General features: G+C 45.9%; 1 protein-coding gene across 1 annotated transcript in view; it reads right to left on the bottom strand.

Annotated features, from left to right (window-relative positions):
• Positions 1-19,675, bottom strand: part of VWF (von Willebrand factor) — a 160,105-nt gene that overhangs the window by 24,906 nt on the left and 115,524 nt on the right. The window contains exons 38-43 of the mRNA XM_066631945.1: positions 4,654-4,859; positions 4,099-4,201; positions 2,949-3,023; positions 1,847-1,951; positions 1,462-1,667; positions 421-570 (exon numbers count right to left, since the gene is read on the bottom strand). Coding sequence (XP_066488042.1) covers positions 421-570; positions 1,462-1,667; positions 1,847-1,951; positions 2,949-3,023; positions 4,099-4,201; positions 4,654-4,859 — 845 coding nt within the window. The remainder of the gene's footprint in view (positions 1-420; positions 571-1,461; positions 1,668-1,846; positions 1,952-2,948; positions 3,024-4,098; positions 4,202-4,653; positions 4,860-19,675) is intronic.

Genomic DNA, 19,675 nt, shown 5'->3' with positions numbered 1-19,675 from the left:
TTTTTAGCCTTTTCTGTTATCTTACCCATCTTTTTTTTGGAACCCCAGATAACTGAAACTGCAGATGTTGAATCTGGGGATACTGGGGTCTGCCTGCATTTGCATATCAAAATGCATTTATCTCTTATTAAGGGCAACTAAAAATCTGTTAATCGTCATCTTTCCTTAGCCACTTTTGTCTAATATTTACTTTAAAAACATTATGTTGTCCAGCAAATAAGAAGGGAAATGGGGAGAAGTTGTTCCTTTGTAGGGGCATAAAAATGCTTAAGCTGTGGGATGGTGCATCAGCAAAGCCCACCCTCTTGAACCCTGGAGCCCACCCTCTGGCCATGCAAGAAACAGGGACTGCAGAGAAGATGTGCCAAGACCCACCAGGTCACCCTGTTGTTCTAACCAGAGCCTTGAGGCTGGACATACCGGGGGACAAATCCGACTGCAAGACTTCTCAAGACATTCGGTCAGGCGAAGTCCTGTCACAGCATCTTCCATATCTGTGCAGGAGCACTCGGTGCAGCCTTCCTCCCAAGTCTTCCCAACAGGGTAGATGACATTTCGGTGACTGCAGACCTGTGGATCATGAACTTGTGACACTTTACTGCACAGAAAACAGTGTACCATTTGTTTTCAAAGGACTGTTGTCTTGGTTCCGGGAAACCTTGGCTTCTAAGCTTTTTGGAGCCCAATACACCAGGTCCAGTCTAATTTATTGAGTTGCCTTCCTATTTTTCACAAAGATTGGAAAAGTGGGCTGTGCATGAGCAGCCCATTTTCAATGTTAGTCTTGCCTAAAAAGGCAGATATTGTCTAGGGGCAGGAGAGGGAGTTCCTTAAGAACATAAGAACAGCCGCACTGGATGAGGCCATAGGCCCATCTAGTCCAGCTTCCTGTATCTCACAGCGGCCCACCAAATGCCCCAGGGAGCACACCAGATAACAAGAGACCTCATCCTGGTGCCCTCCCTTGCATCTGGCATTCTGACATAGCCCATTTCTAAAATCAGGAGGTTGTACATGCACATCATGGCTTGTACCCCGTAATGGATTTTTCCTCCAGAAACTTGTCCAATCCCTTTTTAAAGGCATCCAGGCCAGATGCCGTCACCACATCCTATGGCAAGGAGTTCCACAGACCAACCACACACCAAGTAAAGAAATATTTTCTCTTGTCTGTTCTAACTCTCCCAACACTCAATTTTATGTCCCCTGGATGTCCCCTGGTTCTGGTGTCATGTGAGAGGATAAAGAGCATCTGTCTATCCACTTTATCCTTCCCATGCATAATTTTGTATGTCTCAATCATGTCCCCCCTCAAGCGTCTCTTTTCTAGGCTGAAGAGGCCCAAACGCCGTAGCCTTTCCTCTTAAGGAAGGTGCCCCAGCCCCGTAATCATCTTAGTTGCTCTCTTTTGCACCTTTTCCATTTCCACTATGTCTATTTCCACTATGTCCTTCTTCTCACCTTGCCTGGGATGCAGGTGGTGGAAACACAGCCACAATCATTCGTGAGAGATGTAGATAAATACCCAGCAGGGCAGGCCACTGTTGAGTTGACACAATTGCAAGTGCACTGATACTCGTCGCAGCACTGAGTCTTCTTCAGCGTCAGCTTCCGGTGAGGTGGGCAGGAAGGAACAGGAGGTGGTCTGCATTCCTCTTTTTTGCAGACTGGCAAAACAATCAGGAGAGACAGAAGGATGCATGTTGAGGGATCGTGGATAACTTAGAGCACACACCCAAGTAAACACGTAATGAGCTCATGCGCCGCCACCACTGCTGAATACTGTACCAACCAGGAATACTATAAGGAAGCAAACCCAATGTCTGATGCTTTGAAAAGCATTTACCACAAGCATAGACTGGTCTGCACTGTCCAATGTTTGTCTCCACAAGCTGGAGTCCATCTTCGCATTGAGGCACTGGAGGTGGCCGACAGGTAGACAAATCACAGACTAAAGGCAGAAAAATAGGGGAGGTGATTAGCTCAAACTGACCTGGCTGAACAACAAGTAGAGCTCTTAGAATTCACTAATGATTTAATCCAATTATTTAGCTACTACTTCATTAACACAAAAATTAACAGGAGTGCTTGCCTTGGCAAGCTGTACTTGCTCTTAAATAAATTGTGGGAATCAGAAAAATATTCTGGTCTTTATATAAAGGTTTTGGACAGATTATTTTTTGCTGATGTGTTGCTGTAGACAAATGACCACAAAATAATTGCTCCATACATGCACTACAAAGGCAGTTGTACAGACTGCACGGATAAGGTCCGCTTTTTTGGGTTCTCATGTGTAGGTCCTTACCAAATATCCAGTCCATCTTACACAGGTCAGGTGGGAGTAAAGTGGGAGACATGTTCAGGAGATACAAAGGAATTTCTTTTCCCTCATTGTGCCTAAAGAAGTCCCTAAGGTGTACTTATTCACAAGCAATTTCCATTCTGGAATGTGCTGTGCACATTGAAAGAGCATTCTGGGACAAGAGGGGCCTTCCTGAGACATTCTGTAAACTCCTTCTCTGGGTGAGAACTTGGTTAGCGAGCAATTGCTCCTCTAAATGTGACCGAGCCTTTGCGTACTTTACAGTAAAAACAATAAAAGTTCTTTTCCAAAAAATTAAAATTGTGTGCAAGGAAAAAATGAATAGGTGGGAAGGGAAGAAGAGATAAACCAGGAATTTGTTTTTTGGTTGCGATTTTAATCTAACCTGGACAAATATTTTTGGGGGAGGGGTGCTTCACAAGTCTGTGAAGCTTGTATCTGGGCTTGTTTCTCACAGAGTTTTGCCAGGTGTTACCCACATAACTTCAAGCATACCTTCATGGATAAAAGGATATGGAACTTTTAACAAAAGCTGGGTTTATCAGAAAGTGGAATTCTGTGTCCCCCATCACATCCTGCACGCCCACACTCGGCCCTGAATCTGACCGGCCGGTGATGAACGTACCACATTCGTAGATGGGACAGCACAGATCATGATCTGTCCGCAGCCTTGCAATTTCACAGGAGTCACAAATAGGCGCTGCAATGAGAAGCAAACACATATTACTATGTAAAGTAAGGATGAGGAACTCCTGTGTTTGCAGGGACAAATCTCCAGACCAGCAATTTTCAACTGGTGTGCTATGAAATGTCTACAGGTGTGTCACAGGAGTTTGGAGCGCAGTGATCAAAAATAGCTGAACATAAGAACATAAGAACAGCCCCACTGGATCAGGCTGTAGGCCCATCTAGTGCAGCTTCCTGTATCTCACAGCGGCCCACCAAATGCCCCAGGGAGCACACCAGGTAACAAGAGACCTGCAAGGCTTCCTGGGAATTGTAGTTAAGAACATAAGAACAGCCCCAGTGGATCAGGCCATAGGCCCATCTAGTCCAGCTTCCTGTATCTCACAGCGGCCCACCAAATGCCCCAGGAAAAACTCTTCCAGGTTCTGCAACTCTGTTTCTAGGGCAACTGTCCATAGTAATGAATTGCCTGTCCCGCTTCCTCTTCTGGCAGAGTACAGGGGACTGAGCCAATGGAGAAAGAGGGAAAGACGACAGACAGATGCCCTAGAAACAGAGCTGCGGAACACGGAAGAGTCTCTTGGAAGCTGGAAGTGACATCACAGGAAGTGAAAGGTATCGAGAAGATCATAGAAGTCAGTGTGCTCATCTGGAGGCTGTGACTGCTTGGCCCTCTCATAGATGTCCAGGCTGTACAATAAAATTGACATTACCTAGTAGTAAAGGCTTGACAGATACAAAGCACAAGTGCCTGAGTGGTAGGAAATCATTAATTTGGAAATGAAAAGAGAGGAGCAAAGGCTCTTCCCGACTTTTGTCTCTGCAAGCAGCAGACTGGAGGGTAGTTCCTTGCCTCTGTTTGTCCAGAATGCCCACGAGATAGTGAACTACACAGTACACGAAATGCACAAAGATACTGCTTTACAAATGGAATGTTTTTCCCCACCCTAATTAAAATTTGGTAGGGTGGCAGGGAGTTAGGGTGCAAAGGTGGTCACAACGCATAACTGACAGCTTAATTCACCAAATAAAAAACAAGCAATTTCAGAGAACAACCACAACTACACAACAAGAATTGTGGGGCTTACGTTTGGAAGTGGGGCACGGTCTATCAGCACAGTGGATGGTCCTGTTAACCAAGCACACACAGACCCTGCAGGGCTCGTTGGGAGGGATCCATGTTTCCAAGGGCTACATAAGGAACAACATAATGTTTCAAAGGAGGGAAATTTCCTATCATTTTCTATGCAAACGGGTTGGGCTGGGTGAAGAGAGAGAAACTAACACAGAAGAAAAGGAGATTATGCTGTGTATGGTATTGCTTTGGGTTATTATAATAATTATAAGAAAACAGAGATGCTTCCCAATTTAAAAATGATTAATATGTTTAGCAGGAGATGCAAAGAATGCATTGGAACTGTGGACTGCCCTGTCTTGAGATTTTGTGAGCACAATGATAAAACATGAAAGAATCACCAGGGATTGTACTCTATTTACAAGCCCAAAATATTTACATATATTACTGTCTAATTGTTCTGGAGACAGGCATTTGTACTGCAAATGCATTCTGGCCAATGTTAGTTTTACTTTCACAGTTCCAAGTGACAGATCAAGAGAGGATTCAACAGTAACCAGGCAGCTACCTGATGGCGTGTCCCATCTTCGCTAACACACTGAGCGCAGACCTCTTCCTGGACACAGCTCCCATCCAGGATCACCTGCCCCTCTGGGCAGAAGCAGCCTTCCATAGGAGCATCGAAGCAGGTTGCAGCCACAGTGCCGTTCTCACAGTGCTTTGTGCAGCTGCGGCGACACGGCTCGTAGATGAAAGGGGCAGGGCATCTCTTTGCTGTTAAAGACACAGGACACAAGAAGAGAAGGAACAAATAATGAGGAAAAAAATAAAAATTATTGATAGATCTTGTCCAGAAATAGAATAAGGTAAAACGGGGGTGGGAGATAACCCATCAGCCATCCAGAACACTTGAACTAAGTTGAGAAAAGCCTTACATTGCAATTCTAGGCATGTCTACTCAGAAGTCTCATTACGTTCAGTAGGTGGGGCTTACTCCCAGGAAATTGTGTACAGGATTGCAGCCTAAGTAAATGAAAGAACTTCTGGTTTTTTTTGGAAAGAGAAGGAAGGTCATCTCCGTTTTGGCAGGTGCTCCACTGATAGGTATATTCCAAGTTAAATTATGGGGAGGGGCTGGAAATGCATTTTAAGAGGCTGTCATTTTAATGACAGTGGTCAAGCTGTCACTTCTCATTCTTGCAAGGCCTTGGTGAAGCCCAAGAGGCCAGGACACTTCCTGGTTGAAATGGCACCTCCTAGAATCCTCTCGTGCAGGTTCCTCAGCAGAAAATGTTCTCTGAAGGTATGAAGTAAAGTGTGGGCCTGCGATGGGGGTTCTGAGGCTCCTATCCTGTTTCCCCCAGCTAAGTTGATTCCACCAGAGTTGCTAATCCTGCCATAATAATCCTGCATTATGCCTGTCTGTCCCCCTCTAGATCTTGGAACCCTAACCTTGCTGTGGCTAGGGTCACAACATTTAGAGCACAATCCTGTTGGAGGAAATTAAAAATAGTTTCCTCTTTGGGGGGGGGGGGGAGAAGCAGAGTAGCTTAAGTAGCAGACCCCCCCCCCTTTTGGGTATCACCCCAGGGAACCTCCCTCACCCAGCTAACTGCTATTCAATAAAAAGACAAAGAGGCAATGGCTTGTTAAAGTTGCAAAAAGAAGTTATTTACTTAAGTTCCACTGAGTGTATATTTACAGCATCTGATTAGGATCAGAGGTTCAGCGAACACTTAGAGATAGCAAGGCCCTGGAGCTGCCTCGCCCTGCATGCCTTGTGCTCAAGATGGCCTGGGCATCAGACCCCCAGTGTGGACATCTTAACAGGTCGGTGGTCAGAGGACAAGAGGAAGTGCTCAGAGGAGAAGGGAAGGATAAAGGGTTGGGGCCACACCCCACAAGGATCACAGAGAGAACAGGTAGAAAGGTCAGAGTCACTGGGTCATAGCTTGACCCCTTTTGGACAGCATCCTGCCCCCTCTGGACAGCAGACGGAGTTGCACCAACTCCAACAAATCCCATGCTTGTCTACTCAGAGCCAAGTTCCACTGCGTTCAGTGAGACCAACAGCCAGATAAGTGTGTACAGGATTTCAGTCTCAGTCTTGCAATTACACAAAATAATCTATACATTTTTTACACAGCTCTAAGAACTTTCACATTAGGAGAAAAAAAGTATTTGCCAAATATCTGAAATACTGGCAGATAGGAGTTGTTCGTGATCTCTCGCTTGCTGAGCTGTGCTCTCAGCCAGCAGTCAGGTCATCCAGCAGGAAGAAGGAGCAAGATGGTGGGGGTGGGACAAGAAAAGGAAGGGGGGAGTGCAACAGCTGGTGCCAAGTTTGACAACCATCTTCCATCCTTGTATGCCTGTCAGTGCCTCTGTGTGCCTCTGGAGGTTGCCTGCGTCCCATTGTGCTGTTCACATAAGAAGCAACAGAAGTTGGACTCAGTGGCATAGCTAGAAGAGGCGCATAGCACTAAGTTTTGTAGGGAGCCTCATCACGGCATGCAAGCAGCCCCTCCCCCTTCCCTTTGGAGCCAGGCAAATGCCTCCCTTTTATCTTCCCCCACCCAAAATGGCTCCAAAGGGGGGGAGAGCTTGCACACTGCAGTGAGGCTCCCTGCAAGACTTTGCACTCCCTCTAGCTATGCCACAGATTGGACTCAGACCACGGACCTCAGCCCCACACTTGCTCGATGTTATGAGAACAGGTCCACAAGTGGAATAAGTGTCCACTTCAAAACCCAAGGCTATGTTTATTTACCATGTGTATTAATTTAGCTGCACACTAACGATGGCAGCAATATTTGCTGGCATCAGCCTGCCTGCTGTCCTTGCATGGGTCCTGATAAGATGTCCCCCAATGATGAGAACCCAGGCAATAGCCATATTGACACTAATACAAATATCATTTGCTGTCTGTTAGTCTATTTCTTCCCAATTAGCACTGATTGACCAATAAGTATCTAGCCTATGTAATCTTGCAATAACTTAGCTTGAGAGAGACTTGACTTTCAACACCAGCAGGCCGCTGGTGCAAGCCCGCCTGATAACACTTGGTATGTTTTGCTCTGTTTTAGACTTTAGGGAAGTAAAGAGCCTCTGCACCCTGTCTCTGGACTAAGCACAGTTCTCACTCTGAATCTGAAAAGAACTCCCAGCCTGCTGCTACAGCTGCCTGGGCAAAGCAAGGGCTGAATCACTCATAACACCTCTGGTCTCAGCAGGTCAGTCAAAGCAGCTCGAGGGCCAGTAGTTTAGGGACCCCTGCTCTAGATGCTAACACCACTTTTACATTTAATGAAGGGCATGGGGGCTCCCCCTTCCTCAACTACAATACACACATTCAGCACTGGGTTTGTGTGTGTGAGCTTTTTTTTTTTTTTTTTAATTGGGTGACCCAATGTGCAGTCTATTTCAGTCTTTAGATATGCTCTTGAAACTTGCCTCAATAATCCCCTGGATTTTGTTTTTCTAAAATAAGTTTTGTCAACCTTCATGTCGCTGATGAAAACTGACACACAAAATATCTTCTGTCTCATTTTCTGGAAGGACTTGAGTGAGAGGGAATGTCAGGGTCAACACCAACTTAAGCACAGAGGTCATTCAGATAAGTAACTTAAATTAATTGTTGTTCAAAAAAGGTGGCCTGCTGAATAATGTGGGATATTTCAAAAGTATTTGCAATCGCATTGGGACTAAAATGTATGTTCTCTTCTTCAAATGAAGCCAAACTGACAATAAGGGGAAAACATCTGTCCTCGAAAATTAATGGTCCCTGATCCAAACGGAGACCTCCACAACTGCCCCCTCCAGGATGCAGACTTTCTGACACCACTGCATCGACCAGGGGTGGTGGTGGAATAGATAGGATTGGGCTCTAAGTTTCTTTTCTCACTTTTTGGGCAAGATCCTTCTCAGTATGGAGAATCCGCACCATGGAAAACACTGGTGTAGATCAATCCAGCAATGTACACAGAAAACTTAGATTGTGATCAGGCTACACACTCTGGAATGGTGCCTGAAATCATCTCCAAATGAGGGCTGAAATTAGTTTTTCCCTGTTGAATTTCATTTAAAATTTTGCCGGTTGAATATTATTAAGATCTTATTGTCGAATGTTGCTGTTGAATATTATTGTGATATTCTCTGCAACTTGAATATTTTCTGAATATTTGAAAACTTATATTTGCTTCCAGTATTTGACACGACTCAGTCCTTTACATGCAATAGTATTTCGTGTCTGATAATGTTTGATAGTTTTTGACAGGAGATAGCCAACAATTTGTTGCCTACCTACCCCCCATATATGCAAGATGCCAACAAGTTTAGAGCATTGAAATGTTGGTGTTAAATTTCATATTCAAAAGGTAAGTTCAAATTCAAAGGTACAATTAAATTCAAAAGTTGAACAACAAGCTTGGACGTTCTGACAAATTTCAAGTATTTGCACTGACTCCCTGCTCCAGGGTGTAGTTGCTAACTTGCAAACTGCAGCCTTCCTACAACAAATCAGAAGTTGTTAAAACTTTCTTTGTCCTTCATTTCTCTTACATCTTTCCATTCTGGCAATGGGGCTGCAGAGACTCTGTCTTTCCTATCGCACACATGATATACTATGCTGGAAAGATTCAGAGACAGGCCACTCAGCTAGCCTCTGGAGCATTTAAAACATGTTCTGTTTTGTATTTGAAAGATATTAGCAAGGTGGTTCCAGAGACTCTAATGAGGGTGTTACCCTTGCAACATCTCCAACCGGAAAAATATATCACTGAGACATCCTTGTCAAAACCCCAGCCAAAGACTTGACTTTGTAGATGCTAAATTTGATCTCTCATTTATTTAAGTGACTATTAAAAGTTTTACTAGACCTCAGCACAAACATAAGCCAGACCTTTTGCCTTTCTGTGTATTATTCATTCTCACACCGGACATCAGCACCAATTTTTCAAGAATTAAGCAGAGGTAGCACAGGAAAAGAACGGATCAGCACCACCGCAATGAAGCCTTGAGAGCTAAATGGAACCAGAAAAGTAAACCTTTGAGCACCGGATGCTGAGGAGAAAGAACAGAGGATGGTCTTCACCTTCACGGCCTGCAGTGGATAAGACAGGAAGAGTCCATCACAGGTTACAAGCCATGATGGGTATGTGAACCTCCTGGTTCTAGAAGTAGGCTGGATCTGAATGCCAGTGACAAGGGAGTGGCAACAGGATGCAAGCATTGTGTTTTGTGTGCTCCCTGAGCATTTGCAGGGCCACTTTGAGATACAGGAAGCAGAACTAGCTGGGCACCCTTTGGCCTGAGGGCTCTTATAATAAGAGCTCATAAGGGTTCTTAGGTGCATTTGAGTTCCCCAGGCCCAAGGATAACTGGTTATCTGAGAGGACCTTAGGCGCTCAAACTATTCATTGGCATCCTTCAGTCTCGAGAGACTCTGGTATCACGCTCTGAAAAGTGGTTCTGGAACAGCGTCTAGTGTGGCTGAAAAGGCCGATTCGGGAGTGACAATCCCTTCCACACCGGGAGCAAGTGCAGTCTGTCCCTGGTCTGTCTCCCTGGCTATGGGCCTTCCTTCTTTGCCTCTTTGCCTCAGTCTGTTGGGCAAGTGTCTCTTCAAACTGGGAGAGGCCATGCTGCACAGCCTGCCTCCAAGCGGACACTCAGAGGCCAAGGATTTCCATCTGTTGAGGTCCATTCCTAAGGCCTTCAGATCCCTCTTGCAGATGTCCTTGTATCGCAGCTGTGGTCTACCTGTAGGGCGCTTTCCCTACAAACTATTACAGTACCCTGAAGTAGCTCAAAGTTCCTTGCCCCCATGATAATTGGGTAGGATAACCCCTGCTAATTGGGTAAGAGGCACTTTTTTAAGTGGTTGCTCCTTTTTTTAGCAGGGGGAGAGTAACTGGCCCACCTCGCCCCAGCACTGTCTGTTCTAGTGGCTGTCTGCTGGTATTCATTTGCATCTTTTTAGATTGTGAGCCCTTTGGGAACAGGGAGCCTTTTAGTTATTTGATTTTTCTCTGTAAACCGCTTTGTGAACTTTTAGTTGAAAAGCGGTATATAAATACTGTTAATAATAATAATAAGCTCCATCCCTCTCCCTCATGCCTGGATCTTCTCCCAGAATGCCAGTGTGACACCATTATCCTGGGATTAACTACATGCTATGGCAAGACAAATGGTTTGTAACCCCCCCTCCCAAGTCTAGCTGGGGAAAACATGAGACAATATTATTGTATTAGCATTTTCCTCCCCCTGCAAGTGGTTGATAATGAAGGGGATTGGGGGCATGGAGATAGTACAGGTCTGACCACCTAATCCATGAATTTGGAACCTGCAGATTTAACTCACCCAGGTTTTCAGAACCCACAGTGGAGGGCTGGACCTGAGCTCTTGGACGCAATTGGAGGTTTTCTCTGGTTACATCCAGGAGCCTTTCCGAGGACCACAGAGGCTGCATGTTACTTCTGTGGGTCTCAAAATACTTCCAGACATGACTGGAGAACATTTCTGATTGTGTTCAGGGGCAATAATGGATGGACTCATGGATTTGCTTATCCACAGGTTTTGGTATGGGGGGGTGAGAATTAATTGCCCATGGATCTCGAGGTCCAACTGCAGATGTGATGATATCACATAGCACATTTTTTCACCTGCACATCACAAAGAAGACTTGGGGAGCAACAGCTCAACTACATCTATCCCCATAACACATTGTTTGGGCCTTAGGGAAATGCTATAGGACCGTAAATGGATTCCTTTGCTATTTCTTGCCACGGACTTTTGTCTGTGGTTCATTTCCATCTCTGGAGATAACTGGCCAGCCCAGGATTATTTTATTTTTAGTTTTAAAAGGCACTCCCTTTCGCTCAGACAGTGAGGTCATTTTCAGAGATGACAAGACTTTTCAGAACAGCAGCAGCAACTGTAAACGACAAGTTGTTTATTGCCATAACAGCAATAAGGCATCGTTCTGATAGGACAGATTGTCACTGCGCCTTTACAGATACAGGACTTTTAGCTCCAGTTGATTCGCTACAATGTGTTCATTTTAATAGAGGTAGAAAGTCTTCATGAGCCATATGAAAACTTAAAAGATAGAAATAAAATGTATTACTTTCTGCAGTGCACTATTTAGTGTACTGAGTTGGCAACCATTAGTCTCGGAAGACTATGGTATTGCGCTCTGAATGGTGGTTCTGGAACAGAATGTTCTCTCCAGTGCACGAAGCCTGGGTAAAGTAGGATAGACTGTTGCCCCTGCAGCAAACCCCCCTCTCCACATCGCTGAAATGGTCCAATGGAAAGGCAGAGGCCAATACGGTTGGTTCCAGCGGCATCGCAGGAGTTGCCAGAACGTGACTGTGTTCAGCCATGAACTGCCTCAGGGACTCCGGCTCCGGATTTTGCCTCGAGGTTGACTCCTGAAGCCTTTTCCAGAACTGGATGTAGCCACAAGGCAGTGGAGGTTTGGGATCAGAGTTTTCCTTCTCTCAGATGAGCCGTCTTCCCAGGCTGACGAGCCCCATCTACCCGGTGGCTGTTTAGTCGCCTCTTATTACAAGTACAGCCAAACTGAGGGCCTATTCTTATCCCCAGCCTCCAGGGGGCTATTCTTTTGTGTATAAGCAAAACAAAAATATGAGCAGTGAGGAGAGCGAGCCATTTTTCTCCTCTCAGATGCTAGAAGTAATGAAGCTGACCTGCAGTAGAGTCAGAGAACAGAACAAGAACCATGCAATGCATAATTAAATAATGGAATTCCCTCCAAGGAGAGATTACAGCAGCATCTTAGGGTACTTTAAAAAGGGATGGGATAGATTCCTGGAAGGCATGGCCATAGATTGGTCAACCCCGGCCATCACCACCACTATCAACACCAGAAGTGAACAGCCTGCACAGCCTCCTTAGATTACACATTAATCAAGGAGTATTTCAGAAACTAAGGGTCCAGTCCTATCCAGGGCTCTGCACTGGATGCAGGGCTGACAGCACAGTGCCTGCTGCATCCACCAGGCCATCCAGGGGCCAGGAGAGGTAAAAAGTGAAATACTGACCTTCCGGGCCACTGGATGGCCACAATGGGATTCCTCAGATCTACCCAGCCCTTTCACTGGCGTAGCTCTGAGGTGCCCACTAGGAATGTGTCCAGCCCCAGTTGGGGGTTAAGGATATAGCAGGTGCCACTGCACTCAGCCCCAATTCCCCGATCCTCGCCTAGCAGAGGAGCTGCCATGATAGTGGGATCATCAGTGCAGATCATGGTTCACCATGTTTGACAAGGTTCGGCTCCAGTCACCAGCTAGTGGAAGAGACACACAGAAGCTGTATAGTGCTGAGCACTTGAGTTGAGCACTATACTGCAATCCCGGGCTATAAACTCTACAGGAGGGACAGGCAGGGGCGTGTTGGAGGTGGGGTGGCCCTTTATGTTAAGGAAGGGATAGAATCCAGCAAAGTAGAGATTGAAGGTGGGTCCGACTCCACCGTAGAATCTCTGTGGGTTAAATTACCAGGCTTGTGCAGCGATATAATACTGGGGGCGTGCTATCGTCCTCCAGACCAGAAATCGGATGGGGACCTTGAAATGAGGAAACAGATCAGGGAGGTGACAAGGAGGAACAGGGTTGTAATCATGGGGGACTTCAATTATCCTCATATTGACTGGGTCAATTTGTGTTCTGGTCACGATAAGGAAACCGGATTTCTTGATGTGCTAAATGACTGTGGCTTAGATCAGCTAGTCACGGAGCCCACCAGAGGACAGGTGACTCTGGATTTAATATTGTGCGGTACGCAGGACCTGGTTACAGATGTAAACGTTACTGAGCCATTGGGGAACAGTGATCATGCTGCGATCCATTTTGACGTGCACGCTGGGGGAAGAATACCAGGCAAATCTCTAACAAAAACCCTTGACTTCCGACGGGCGGACTTCCCTCAAATGAGGAGGCTGGTTAGAAGGAGGTTGAAAGGGAGGTTAAAAAGAGTCCAATCTCTCCAGAGTGCATGGAGGCTGCTTAAAACAACAGTAATAGAGGCCCAGCAGAGGTGTATACCACAAAGAAAGAAGGGTTCCACTAAATCCAGGAGGGTGCCCGCATGGCTAACCAGCCAAGTTAGAGAGGCTGTGAAGGGCAAGGAAGCTTCCTTCCGTAAATGGAAGTCTTGCCCTAATGAGGAGAATAAAAAGGAACATAAACTGTGGCAAAAGAAATGTAAGAAGGTGATATGGGAGGCCAAGCGAGACTATGAGGAACGCATGGCCAGCAACATTAAGGGGAATAATAAAAGCTTCTTCAAATATGTTAGAAGCAGGAAACCCGCCAGAGAAGCGGTTGGCCCTCTGGATGGTGAGGGAGGGAAAGGGGAGATAAAAGGAGACTTAGAGATGGCAGAGAAATTAAATGAGTTCTTTGCATCTGTCTTCACGGCAGAAGACCTCGGGCAGATACCGCTGCCCGAACGGCCCCTCCTAACCGAGGAGTTAAGTCAGATAGAGGTTAAAAGAGAAGATGTTTCAGACCTCATTGATAAATTAAAGATCAGTAAGTCACCGGACCCTGATGGCATCCACCCAAGGGTTATTAAGGAATTGAAGAATGAAGTTGCAGATCTCTTGACTAAGGTATGCAACTTGTCCCTCAAAACTGCCACGATGCCAGAAGATTGGAGGATAGCAAATGCCACGCCTATTTTTAAAAAGGGAAAGAGGGGGGACCCGGGAAACTATAGGCCGGTCAGCCTAACATCCATACCGGGTAAGATGGTGGAATGCCTCATCAAAGATAGGATCTCAAAACACATAGACGAACAGGCCTTGCTGAGGGAGAGTCAGCATGGCTTCTGTAAGGGTAAGTCTTGCCTCACGAACCTTATAGAATTCTTTGAAAAGGTCAACAGGCATGTGGATGCGGGAGAACCCGTGGACATTATATATCTGGACTTTCAGAAGGCGTTTGACACAGTCCCTCACCGAAGGCTACTGAAAAAACTCCACAGTCAGGGAATTAGAGGACAGGTCCTCTCGTGGATTGAGAACTGGTTGGAGGCCAGGAAGCAGAGAGTGGGTGTCAATGGGCAATTTTCACAATGGAGAGAGGTGAAAAGCGGTGTGCCCCAAGGATCTGTCCTGGGACCGGTGCTTTTCAACCTCTTCATAAATGACCTGGAGACAGGGTTGAGCAGTGAAGTGGCTAAGTTTGCAGACGACACCAAACTTTTCCGAGTGGTAAAGACCAGAAGTGATTGTGAGGAGCTCCAGAAGGATCTCTCCAAACTGGCAGAATGGGCAGCAAACTGGCAGATGCGCTTCAATGTCAGTAAGTGTAAAGTCATGCACATTGGGGCAAAAAATCAAAACTTTAGATATAGGCTGATGGGTTCTGAGCTGTCTGTGACAGATCAGGAGAGAGATCTTGGGGTGGTGGTGGACAGGTCGATGAAAGTGTCGACCCAATGTGCGGCGACGGTGAAGAAGGCCAATTCTATGCTTGGGATCATTAGGAAGGGTATTGAGAACAAAACGGCTAGTATTATAATGCCGTTGTACAAATCTATGGTAAGGCCACACCTGGAGTATTGTGTCCAGTTCTGGTCACCGCATCTCAAAAAAGACATAGTGGAAATGGAAAAGGTGCAAAAGAGAGCGACTAAGCTGATTACGGGGCTGGGGCACCTTCCTTATGAGGAAAGGCTACGGCGTTTGGGCCTCTTCAGCCTAGAAAAGAGACGCTTGAGGGGGGACATGATTGAGACATACAAAATTATGCAGGGGATGGACAGAGTGGATAGGGAGATGCTCTTTACACTCTCACATAATACCAGAACCAGGGGACATCCACTAAAACTGAGTGTTGGGCGGGTTAGGACAGACAAAAGAAAATATTTCTTTACTCAGCGCGTGGTCGGTCTGTGGAACTCCTTGCCACAGGATATGGTGCTGGCGTCTAGCCTAGACGCCTTTAAAAGGGGATTGGACGAGTTTCTGGAGGAAAAATCCATTATGGGGTACAAGCCATGATGTGTATGCGCAACCTCCTGATTTTAGGAATGGGTTAAGTCAGAATGCTAGATGTAGGGGAGGGCACCAGGATGAGGTCTCTTGTTATCTGGTGTGCTCCCTGGGGCATTTGGTGGGCCGCTGTGAGATACAGGAAGCTGGACTAGATGGGCCTATGGCCTGATCCAGTGGGGCTGTTCTTATGTTCTTATGTTCTTATGAGTTGGAGCTCTGTACTGTTGCCAAGCAAATTCATAGGCAGTGGATAGCACCTGGGAGCAAAATCTGCAAAATCATGCTGCAAAATCAGCAGGAAGACCCAGTTAACAAGCCACCACTGACCAATATTGACAGTATCATCATCTGAAGAAAACGAGTCATTGCCAGACACTGCCCCACTGCGGCATGGCCAAGAAGGGGACATATGTGGCCATACCCAAGCCTGGACCTGGAGGGTGCCTTCTCCAGCTCAGGGTCAGTGACTGGAGCAGTGGGACACTGGAGGCTGCTGTACTAAAAAAGCAAAGGCAGAAATACAGGCTCCCAAGTATTGACACCAAACTCAGGCAGGCATCATACTGCTAGCCAATGTTGCTTGCCTCTTCTATGCCTGAGGAGGGGTCTACCAAAGCTTCTTGGAGGAAGCCTTCTTTCCACTGGCCTTAAGGGATGCAACCCCAATAGCAGGACTACGCCCCTCAACATAACCAGGAGCTCAAAGAAGAATTATATTGCAGCTCTAGAAAAACACCACTGAGACCTACATGTCTAGGTTCAATTAAGCTCTGTAAATCTATATATTGTTTTTATTGGTTTGTGACATTGCCGTGATTAAGCTCTGCTGTCTATTGAGCCATTAATGTATTCTGCGCAATGTCCCCGTAATTGCCAATGCTATTTCTGGCCACCATAAGACATGCACCTGCTCATAAGAAAAAGGAAAAGAAGATGCCATTGTTAATACACCGTGACTGCTTTATGCAAACTGGTAGTTAAATTGGGGAGCTCTTGGGCTGTTTGGGGCTGCTATGTCACAACCAGGGAATCCAAGGAATTCAGAGAGGTTATTAAAATGCTGGAGTATTGGATGCTGTGACAGGAAAGCTGGCTCGCTCCCTAAATCCAGGAAACTGTCTCCCTCTGTTTCTCAGATTATTCCTCCTAGAGTATTTGCAGTGTGCTGTTTCTTAAGATACTGACCTACAACAACAGTGCTCTTTCAAGCCCATCCTACACAATTTGTTAAATTCCCCTTTCAATTTCCAAGTAAGAACTTTCTTCTCAGACAAGAGGGAAGCCCAAAACTTCAGATGCCTCCCCAGCTGCCTGGCATCAGTAGCCAGCCAGCAAAGGCGTGGGTCAAGGGCCACAGAAGGACCACCTGGCAGGGCTGAACCTTTAACTCTCAGTGCTGGAGAAAGTGGTAGACTGCAATGAACCAACACAGGGTCAGGTGGAAAGGCATGGAAGGACCAGTGCAGGGTTTTTCCCTGGGTCTCTCCATAATCTAGCACCAGAACTCTGATTGCAATATAGGGCAGTGATTTTCAACCGCTGTGCTGCCACAGGTCCACGGGTGTGCCACTGGATTTGGAGCACAGCACAGCAGCTGAAAATCTCTTCCAGGTTCTGTGACTCTGCTTTTAGGGCAAATGTCCGTAGTAATTAATAACTCTCTGCCAGCAGAGGGACAGACAATTCACGCAGTTGCTGTTGCTGCCCTGTATGGCTCTGATGGGAGGGGCCGGTTACACTGCACATTGTGGAGCCTTCAATACTTAACATGCCACCAACCCCCTGTAACTTTGCCACTGGCCCAAGACCTCCCAGACCCAGAGACAGCCTGCCAAGTGCTGCTCCCCCCAACAGCCTCTCCTCCCTTCATGCTATGGAATGGAAAAATAAACATGAAGGAGAGAAGAGTCCGCTGCTCTCCTCTCTTCCACACATTCATTCCATCTCCTTCTTTCTTAGAGGGCGAGAAGGAGGGGGAGTAGTGGAGGTGAGTGAGTGGACAGAGGGGAGCACCCATCAGTTTGCTGCCATCAGCTCCATGGGTCTACCAGCCTTGCCAGCACGCAAGTGAGATAAGTGTTTGCACAACAAGTTGGAATGCCTCTTTCAATTCTCTGAGATAAAGGGAAAAAAAAAATACAGGATTCTCTATCTCTAGCCTTGGAGTGAAGCATGGGGGCCAGGTGTACTTGCAGGTCCAGCCTTGTTATACACGTACTTTTTATACACAGATTTGACTCAACACGAATGGCCCCTGCAACTGAGAAGGAATATGCTGATCCCTGGAGAAGGGGAAAAATGCACCCCTTTAAAAAACTGCTTTTTACTGTTGCAGAGAGACAGTCATGCAAGTGATTACAGGTATAATCTAATTATCCACCTCAAAGCTGATGAGAAGGGCCCTTGAAATTAAACAGTCTTTTAATAATGCCAGAGAGGGCAGCCAGCTGACAATCCATCAATCATTCTCTCTGTAAGCTTCACTCCTCCCTTCCCCCTCACCTCCTATCACCTTCTCAGTTCTTTCCCCCTCGCTGAGGCTCATGGTGAAGGGAGGGATCGCTGCCTCCTAGTGAAGCCTAAGCGCCTGGAGACAGACAGACTGCCTCTGGGTGCATTTCAAAGGTCTGCAAGGTTGTTTTTAAATCAGGGGAGCAAAAGGACTTTGTTCTTTAAATTGATTTGCTTTAGTGCATTTTCTGCCATCCACGTGAGTTCTTGGAACAGAACAATCACAAATAATGAGACTCAACCTGTATTTATTTTTACAGGTAAGTGTCTCATAACACCTTAAAGAAGTAAAATAATAAGAATACAAGTAGGAATAACTACAAAGCATCTATTTCATAAAAACAGCCCCGCTGGATCAGGCCATAGGCCCATCTAGTCCAGCTTCCTGTATCTCACAGCAGCCCACCAATTGCCCCAGGGAGCACACCACATAACAAGAGACCTGCATCCTGGTGCCCTCCCTTGCATCTGGCATCCTGACATAACCCATTTCTAAAATCAGGAGGCTTTTAACCCATAATGGATTTTTCCTCCAGAAACTTGTCCAATCCCCTTTTAAAGGCATCCAGGCCAGATGCCGCCACCACATCCTGTGGCAAGGCGTTCCACAGACTGACCACACGCTGAGTAAAGAAATATTTCCTTTTGTCTGTCCTAACCCTCCCAACACTCAATTTTAGTGGATGTCCCCTGGTTCTGGTGTTATGCGAGAGTGTAAAGAGCATCTCTTTATCCACTCTATCCTTCCCGTGCATAATTTCCATAAGTTCCAAGACAATTATCTACTTTCAATCAGAAGTAGTAAAAGCAATCAGCTGCTTCTTTCCTGTCAACAGCAACTAAAGGATGGAAACAATGAAACATGCTCCCTGTGAGAAAAGGCAGAAGGTGCTGAGTATTTTTGTGTCTAGAAAAAAGATAACTCTGCATGGTAAGTGTGAGAGAGCATCCTAAAACTATGACTGATATGGACAGAAAGAGAGATACTGGTCTCCCTCTGACACAGTTTCTCTAGGACCAAACTAGACACAACACAGGAGTTCAATCGTGGAAACTCTTTTTCCTCAAGAAAATATTGGGGAAGGGGAGTGAAGCACAAATTGGGTCAGGACTGTGGCACAACAGGAGTGGGTCTAACCTTTCCTCCATTCTGCAGCCCCTTCCTCACCCAATATTAGCTGCAGAGGACAAAACTTAAAGGCTAACAGCAGTTTGGAATGCAATTTAAAGTCAGACCATTGCAGTTTCCAATAAGCTTTAGAGCCAAAAGCCATCCCACTGAAATCTCACCACATACTGTATTAAGTTTCATCTGCTGTTTCCACTAACCCCTGACTGCATGGTTGATGCAATTAGTCCTGCAATCATGATGCAGAACCTAATAATTTCAGCTGTATGATTAGGGGCTGATTCACCTGCCCCTCCTCAGGCATGATTTGTGTTATTATCTGCCAACAGTGACCTTCTGTTCTCTGCTTAGGACACAAAAGATAAGTAGATATAATCTGGCATCAGCAACAGCAAAGACCCAAGGGAGAGCATCTTAACCTTCAAGGACTCCCTGCTGCTGACCTAAGACTTGCCACTCATCAGCATAGCAACTTCAAAGAGGAATTGCTGCAGCAGAATTTATTAAGAGACTTGATGGCATTACTACAGACTCAAATTGCAGTAATGGGTTTCCTTCCCTTCCTAATGCCAATTATGTAAACACAAGTTCAGGTTATCCTTCCCCTTGACTTGAGAATGGCTTCCTCTCTTGAGACTTTTCAGCGAGGCCTGAAGACCCTTCTGTTTAAACAAGCCTTCTGAGTTCTTGGCCTTTTTAACATCTTTTCTACATCTTTTAGTATGTTTTTACAGGCCTGATTCCTTTATGATCTGCTGCTCTATGCTCTTTTTACCTGACTTTTTACCTGACTACTTTTTTTTATGATATCTGTCAATGTGTTAATATGTTTTTATCTGTTGTTAAATTATGTTTTAATCTGCTTTTAACCTATTGTAAACCGCCTTGGGTCCCTTTGGGGAGAAGGGCGGGGTATAAATAAAG

The sequence above is a fragment of the Tiliqua scincoides genome, chromosome 6, assembly GCF_035046505.1.
Source record: "Tiliqua scincoides isolate rTilSci1 chromosome 6, rTilSci1.hap2, whole genome shotgun sequence".
In the NCBI taxonomy this organism is placed as follows: domain Eukaryota; kingdom Metazoa; phylum Chordata; class Lepidosauria; order Squamata; family Scincidae; genus Tiliqua; species Tiliqua scincoides.
Note: the sequence above shows the minus strand (reverse complement) of the source record. Positions and strands in the feature narration are given on the sequence as shown.